An 8,456-nucleotide genomic window follows, 5' to 3' on the forward strand; every position below is an offset into this window, starting at 1 on the left:
GGCTACATGAGTTTTAAAATATCGGATATCGGCCAAAATCCCAATATCGTGCATCCCTAGTACACATAAAAGCTTTGTTAAGAAAATTTAGTCATTCTTCAAAAGAAAATTTCATGAAATATTAATTAAACAACTTAAAATGCAAATTAAAGATTAATTTAGAAAAGCAAAGAAACCCAAAACTATATTATCCTTTAATTACTAAAAGATATTGTATGAATGCTTTACACAGGATGAAAACCGAACTAGTGTCTCTTTTAGCGAGGAGGAAATAAACATAACATAACCGGAACACAATCCACACTTTGAAAGTTAAAATAAACGCTGCTACTGACCTGATATTAAATGTTTTCAGTAATGTGTTGATGCTCCTGCAGCCTGATGAATTTGTCATGAACATGACTGCCAAATGTCCATGTGAATATTTATAGGTACAACAGTTACTCTGAGCGCCCAGCATAAATCTGCATGAGGAGGATTGATTACAGGTCGGCTGAGCCGAACGCTTCTGCTGCCGCTACCGGGTGTTTCTGCCAAACCCAATCCCTTCAACACGCCGCTAAGTGACACTCCACGCACACAATGAGGAAAATATTATCCTTCCATTTATTTATTGCCTGTGAGAGAAATGACTCGTCAGATTTCTTCTTGGTTTCGACTCAAGTGAAAGATGAGATCTAATGTTTCCTGGATTCTCCCATCCGCCCAGCAACGAGAACGGCCTGTCCCTGATCGCTTTCTTCTTCTCGGTTGGTCGGACTCACCTGATCCATGAGCTGCAGGTCGGGGAAGAAGGGGATGTTCTTGGCCCACTCCACGGCGCTGAACAGGAGCCGAGCCGCCAGCTCGCAGATGTTCTCGATGCCCATCAGGTTGTTTCCCTGCATGCATTGCGCTCCGTAGCGGGACGTGGGGTAGGGCTCGGCACGCAGCAGCAGGGAGATGAACCCGGATAGGTAAGGCTGACTGTTGTACGGGTCGGTGCCGTTGGTCAGGTACTGCCCCGGACTGCTCTGGGAGTTCGATGTACGTCCTCTCTGTACAGCTAGCAGAAAAAAACAACACCAAAAAGTAAACAAATACATTTTTAAATCATTTAAGTGCTTTTATCAAACCTTTAAGAGGAATAAATGTGAAGCGTATCTGTTAAAACGAAGAGTTTAAAGCTAAAGATGAAGCATGAAAAATATGTGAGGGTGCAGAAAGAGGTCGAAGGGGCGGAAAACATTTCTCCAACTCTTAAATGTGTCAGTACTTGTCTTTTCAGCGGACGGGCCAAGGCCGTTCACCACTGCTGTTGTGCATCAGTGACTAATGACAAGCAGCAGCTGTTAAAGATATAACACTTCTTCACACCTATAGATGTTAGGCAGCCGCACATGAATACATGTAACACAGACGCACACAAACAGCCCCTCTGCTGGCAAATGGCTGAGCCTGAAGCGAAAAAAAGGGCACACAGAGGCCAAGCTCTCCAACAAACACATACGTCCCAACCCCTCCCCCCCATGGGCGAGGAGTGATGATGATGCAGTGAGCGCTCAAAGGCCCATTTGGAAAACACCTGTTCAGCCATCCCCACTGTCTGACTAATAACTCCATCTACTGTTACAGAGCAAGTGTGAGAGGCGGGCGGCGGGGGACAGGGAAATGAAAACAGGGAGGTTGAAAAATATGTGAAAGACAGAAATACTGAGATAAGGTAGAGAGGGGGACAGGGAAAGGGGATAAGTTGAGAAAAGGCCAAGATGAGGGCTTGAGTAAAAGGAGAAATGGCGGATGTACGGAGTAAGATAACTCCCAAAAAAAAAGCATCAGTTTAGATTTATGGATTTGTAAATGAAAGTCAAAACTACGGAGCCCCTCTGATGACATGGTCAAAAAAAATGTTCAATTGTGGCCACGAAGTAGTATTTTCGTGCGCACGAAGTAGTATTTCGCGGCCACGCAATAAGTATAACGTGCGCGAAGTAGTATTTCGCGGCCACGAAATAAGTTTAACATGCGCACGAAATACTTATTAATAATATCAATAAATCCGCCCCTGTTTTCAGGCTTATGTTAACTGTAATGACTTATCTTGGACAGGCTGCTATGTAAACGGGCCTTTAGTCCTTCGTTTAGCTATGCTGCGGTTGTTTACACTACGCCTTTTCCACCTAAAATGGCGTCTTAGCAACAAATGTCACGTGACTGGCGGAGACCGACTGGGTAAGCGAATCGAGCGCGCCTTAGACCTTAGAGAAGGCGCGCTCGATTTGCTTACCCAGTTGTCTAGGAATGATATTAATATTATTAATAAGTATTTCGTGCGCACGTTAAACTTATTGCGTGGCCACGAAGTAGTATTTCGTGCGCACGATAAACTTATTGCGTGGCCACGAAGTAGTATTTCATTCGCACGTTATACTTATTGCGTGGCCATGAAATACTACTTCATGGCCACAATAAAAAAAATTTTTTGACCATGTCATCAGAGGGGCTCCGTACAAAACTGTAATAAATGAAAGGTTCATATTTGTTCAATGTTGTCAATTCATGACATCAGATCTTCTTGTATGAGAAGTTTACAAGTTATGAATACAGGTTACAAATTTACAACTTTGCAACAATACAAGTATGAATCCTAAATTTACAAATACAAATGTATGAGTACCAAACAAAACTTTAAAGTTCTAATCATGTACACGTTTTAATCACAAATGTGCTAGTAGTAACCACCAAATAACTGGTACAAATGATATTTACTGAGAAATTTTTGACTAAATTTATAAATGTGTGATTTATTTTACACATACATTTTCGATTTAAACTTGTAATTTTGCAATTTCTACTCATAAATATAAGACTTAAAATTGCTAATTTGTGATTTCTACTCATTAAACTGCGATCTTAACGGGTAAATTTGTGATTTCTGTTCATGAATCTGTGATTTACACTAATCTAAAGTTTATGATTTTAAATTGTAAATTTCTTATTTCTATTCATACGTTTGCGATTTCTACTCATAAATATATGATTCAAAATTGCAAATTTTTGATTTCTACTCATAAATCTGTGATTCACACTAATAAATTTATAATTTAAAATTGTACATTTGTTATTTCTATTCATACGTTTGTGATTTAAACTAATACATTTGTGATTTCTACTCATAAATATATGATTCAAAATTGCTAATTTGTGATTTCTACTCATTAAACTGCGATCTTAACTGGTAAATTTGTGATTTCTATTCATGAATCTGTGATTTACACTTATAAATTTATGATTTAAAATAGTAAATATGTTATTTCTATTCATACGTTTGTGATTTAAACAAATACGTTTGTAATTTCTACTCATAAATATATGATTTAAAATGGCTAATTTGTGATTTCTACTCATTAACCTGTGATCTTAACTAGTAAATTTGTGATTTCTATTCATGAATCTGTGAATTACACTCATAAATTAATGATTTCAAATTATAACTTTGTGATTTCTACTCATAAATATATGATTTAAAATTGCTAATTTGTGATTTCTACTCATTAATCTGTGATCTTAACGGGTAAATTTGTGATTTCTATTCATGAATCTGTGATTTACATTCATAAATTTATAATTTTAAATTGTAAATTTCTTATTTCTATTCATACGTTTGTGAACTAAACTTGTAAATGTGTTTTTAGTAATTGTAACATGGCAAAGTTGTTGCTTCTAAACTTGTATTCTCACATTTAAAGGTCTGATGTCGCATTTATCTTTGATGTGATAACAAGGAGCAAATACAAACCTTAAACTTATTTACGTTTTTTGACTTTCTTTACTCATGTAGATGTCTAAATGATTTTACTTACCCTAAGCCATACAGACAAAGGCAGACAGGTGAAGGTAGGAGATAGAGGGATGCAGGTAAAGGAAGAGGCAGGAGATGAGGTTTGGAGAAAGTTTGTTTTAATTAATCTCCTGTCAATTAAGCCAACAGCTATTGCTGCAATGAAGAGGAGCAACGCACTCTTCTGCAAATGGTACAGAACAGCTGAGCTATGAGAAGCTCTGGCATAACTCAAGAAGAAGTAGCATAACTTCTACTTCCAAAAGCTTCAGATTGTGACTATCAGATTAGCATTTTAGATTTCTGAAAAGGCTCTGAGCAGCAGGAGTTTAAAAGGTTCTCATTAAAGGGTTGCCTTAAAAATATTCCTTAATCAGATGTTTTCAGTCACTTTAGATAGACTAAAAGCTTTGTTAACAAAATATGTGTTATTTAACTCAGCTGGATAGAAATTCGACCCGTTTGTCTTGTGAAACCTTTAAATAAAATAGTTTGGTACTGGCCCAGTAGAAATAAACTGAATATAACGGAACATGTACAATCAAATGTCAGAATCTCTTTAACTTTATATGACGTGTTTTATTAAACGTTCTTTAGGTGAATTATTGATTCCTGTGAAAAATAAGCAGCTGTCTAAAGCAGGAAAATACTGTTGCTGTACAAACATTTTGAAAAGTCCAATAACTCTGTACTTGTGACAGTTTAATGACAATAAAAAGCTGGAAAAAAAAAACTGGAGTATATTCACTGAATTTAAACACAACGGTGTTTCAGGCATTTTTTCGTTGTTGTTTATTTTTGTGAGGTTAGCATTAAACAGCTACGCTAATATGTTCTATTGGGTTGACTCTAAATAAATAAACTAAGTGAAGATTAAGAACTCTGATGGAGTACATCCTAAATTCTGTGCATAGTGAAAATCTATTCAATTCAGTTTATTTCTATAGCGCCAATTCACAGCACATGTCATCTCAGGTCACTTTCCAGTTCACCAGATCATCCAGTCAGATTGATTCAAAGTTTTCTATCAAAAGAAAACCCAGTTGATTGCATCGACTCATTGACTAGAAGCCAATCCCTCACATTAAGCATGCTTGTAGCGACAGTGGAGAGGAAAAACTTCCAGCAGAACCAGGCTCAGTGTGAGCGGCCATCTGCTGAGGCCGACCGGGGTTCAAGGAGAAAGAAGCAGAGACACAAAAAGCAGCCGTAAAAGGCGGCCCCATCCAGGAAACACACAGCCAGGCAGACGAGCTCCAAAATTAGCCAAAATTCTAAAATTTAGCTTACAAGCATGCTACATAGCAATCTCTCTGAAGGAAATTTTGCGGATTTAGTGACTTTGTCTCTATTTATGAGCAATTATTCTGACCCCTCTTGCAGATTTAGCAACTTCTTTAGGTGATAAAGGAGTTTTTTTTTTTTTTTTTGGAGACTCTAAACGTCAAAGATCCTGTTTGGACAAACACAGCCAGCCTGGTCCTCGCACCGCAGTTCCTCTGAGCAGTGCTCACAGCAAGAGATGCCCCCCCTCCAAACTACCTTTTGCTTAAATATTTGTTTTTTTTGTTGTTTTTTTTTGTCACAAATTTTATAACTTTGTGTTTTAGCTGATTTTTAAGTCAACAATAATATTCCAGAACAAAACAGACTTTAAAAACTAGAGAAAAAAAATCTATAGCATAAAATAATGCAAAGTATTAAAGAGGCAGTGCACAAATTGAAAGGTGAATAAATGAGCAAGCGGTAGAAAATAAAACTTTGCTGAAAAGGGACAACTTTGAGTTTGAAATTTGCTTTTTAAAATAAATAAATAAACTTTTTCCAAGAGTTAAATAAATAAAACTGTAAGAAATAAAATCATTTGTTATTTAAATTTGTGGTTCTAGATTTTCCTCTAGCTTCCCCTTTATGTTTACTTTGATCTTTAACTTTGTGTTTTGTTTTTACTTTTTCCTCTTATATTTCTTGTTTGCAGGTTTTTTTTGTTTTTTGTTACTTTTATTAAATATTTTTGTTAAGTATTGCTACTGTTACTGGACCATCATTAGTAACTGTAGCTCTGTAAGGTAAAAGTATAGATGGTACGAAAGATAACAATGAGGTAAAAAATCCTTTGCAGTCTACTTTAGGTAACTGTACACAATCACAAATATACTACAAATAAAAAAAATTAAATAAACAAAAAAGGCTTCTCAAGGAAACAGACATAAAAAAGTGGGATTCACATCACGTAGTGACTGTATATAATCATAAACTCAATTTCTCAATCCCATACTGGACAAAAATAAAAAGAATTGGAGTGAATTTTGTTCCATTATTCTTGTGAGTAATGACAAAAAACTTTTGTAAATGGAAATTTGAAAAAAATGCAAGCTGGAGATGAACGTTTCTGAAAACAACTTTGCTATTTCCTTTTTTTTTCTCCCCATATCCAGTTATTTTTTCTTTATCAAAATGTTATTTTTCCAAATTCTTCTTTTTCAAGTTGCATTTTACAGATCACATTCTCTGTTCTTATATTGGTCCGTATGGACTTTAGCAAAAACGTTTTTTTTGGTTAAGAGTGAGCGTTTGCATTAGGCTTGGAATTATGAGAATATGATCCGTAAAACACAACTTCAATATTTGTAAAAGTCAATCTTGAAAAGAGAAATTAGAAAAAGATTAAAGAAATATAAAATATGTAAAATAAATTCAAAGAAATACAGTTTGAGAAAATATATTAAAAAAATAAATAAATAAAATTCAAAAACAACAAAGTTCATCTCAAAACCTTTTGTTGTTTAAGAGAATTTTTAAAGGTTCAATTCTGCATTAAATTTTTTTCTGCTTATGAAACATGTTATTTGCCTGCAGTAATAATGGAGCAAATTTCCCTCCATAGAGCATTCCTTGTTTACTCTGCTAGCCTCAAAGTTCCCTATGAAAATGTTTGTTTTTATGTATATATGACATTTTTTTAAAAGTTAGCATATTTTTTGTAAAATTTACACGTTTTTTATTAATAATGCAATTTTAAAAAAAAAGTACCTGATGATAAAAAATGTTGCATATTGATTTCTTCTTTTTCTTCCATTTTTCGGATGCCCTCTTCGTCCCCCCCCCCCCTTTTAGAGCCACTGTTCCAGTGTTTTACGTTTATCCAGCTCCAGTGCTGCAGGCTGAACTCATTCTAGAGGACACCTTGGAATCTGGCATTGCCTAAAGACGGACAAAGCTAGTGGATGTCTCCTACAGTGGCTGTTTGTCCTCGTGCCGCTAGAGGGCGCTGTCAAACGAACACAAACAGACTGTCATGACAACAGCCCTGTTTCCTACAAGTCAGATCACGCCAACTTCTAAACCCCTCACCCTTAAGCTGACTGGGAACATCACATCCAGTCCTTCCTGGCCCTCAAATGCGCCTGATTGGGAAACACTGGCAGCCATTTTACAGCTCTGTTATCGATAAGCGTTTAACTCCGCAGACGGCTGCGTATCTGCTCCAGCCACTTGACTCTTCAAAGGCCTCATTGTGGGGGTCACTCGTGCCTGAGAGGCAGAGCACTCCAGAACGTCTCTCTGAAACACATCGCTCTCTGTTGTCCCTCGCCTACAGAGATAGGCAGAACGACAGGAAAGAGGGGGGGAGAAAAAAGCAGGAAAACGGGCTGATATAGAGGAGAGAAAGATGTGGTATTCTGACATGACATGAGAGCAGGAAGAGACAGAAATGAGATTAAAAGCAGATGCCTGAGGATAAGCGGGGGGTGCACCATAAGGTAAAACTGGGGACGCCATCATCTGTTATTCTGCTTTTAAACGACTGAAAGGCAGCTTGGTTCTGTGTAGCTACACTAAAAATCTACTAATCCAGAAGCTTTTGCTGCTTTAATGTGGAGCGAAGGGTTGGGGAGGGAAAGATATCAAAACGCCACTTCGGCGAACGGCAGCTGGCACGGCGTTAGCCTCTGGGTCAGTCAGTCAGCAGCTAAATACAATTAAGGCCTATCAACATTTGGTCTGAAAGGTCAGGATGGAGGAAAACAGGCGCATTATGGATGCGGATTATAATGAGAGCTGGGTTTAATAAAGTGGCTTTTTTTTCCCGGTTTTAATTTGTGAGCAAACCTGCAGACGAGGGAGATGGAATAAAGCAGAAAGAGAATCTGAGGAACCTCTAAGATCCTGACCTTAAAAAGTAAAAGAAAAAAAGCTGAAATGCGACTCTATCTGCTCGGGGTGCACGTGAACGCACATGTGCGATCCAGCTGAGAGGGCAGCCTGTGATGTGACACCGAGGTGATATCCCCACGGCTCCCATAGTTTTATTTTGGCCCTGAACTTTGACCTGCAGGTCAGTGCGGCGGGGCAGCGAGAGGCAGAGCGCAGCAGAAAGGAGCCAGTGTGTCACAGGAGCCGACACAGACACACATCATTCAAGTTGTGGAGGAATAATCCAGTTTCTAGGTGTTTTTTAAGAGATATTCCTCTGGATGATCTCTTGTTTGTCAGCTGTTTATCTATCTTTGAGCTAATTTTACCAAAAGGGTGAAGATTGAATCAGCCACACTGCAGGACTGCGGTTTTAAACTCCATGTCTGAAAACAATCACACTCCTATTCTAGCAAGTGTTTTAAATTCTGAGAGAACA

The 8,456-nt window shown here is 37.5% G+C and overlaps 1 protein-coding gene across 1 annotated transcript in view; it reads right to left on the reverse strand.

Moving 5' to 3' along the window:
* The window catches only part of LOC107101600 (nuclear receptor subfamily 2 group F member 5), a 42,623-nt gene that overhangs the window by 17,351 nt on the left and 16,816 nt on the right, over positions 1–8,456 (reverse strand). Inside the window, exon 2 of the mRNA XM_015400584.1 lies at positions 765–1,045. Within this exon, the coding sequence (XP_015256070.1) occupies positions 765–1,045 (281 nt within the window). The remainder of the gene's footprint in view (positions 1–764; positions 1,046–8,456) is intronic.

This window comes from Cyprinodon variegatus, unplaced genomic scaffold, assembly GCF_000732505.1.
Source record: "Cyprinodon variegatus isolate N-32 unplaced genomic scaffold, C_variegatus-1.0 Scaffold1120, whole genome shotgun sequence".
Taxonomy (NCBI): Eukaryota; Metazoa; Chordata; class Actinopteri; order Cyprinodontiformes; family Cyprinodontidae; genus Cyprinodon; species Cyprinodon variegatus.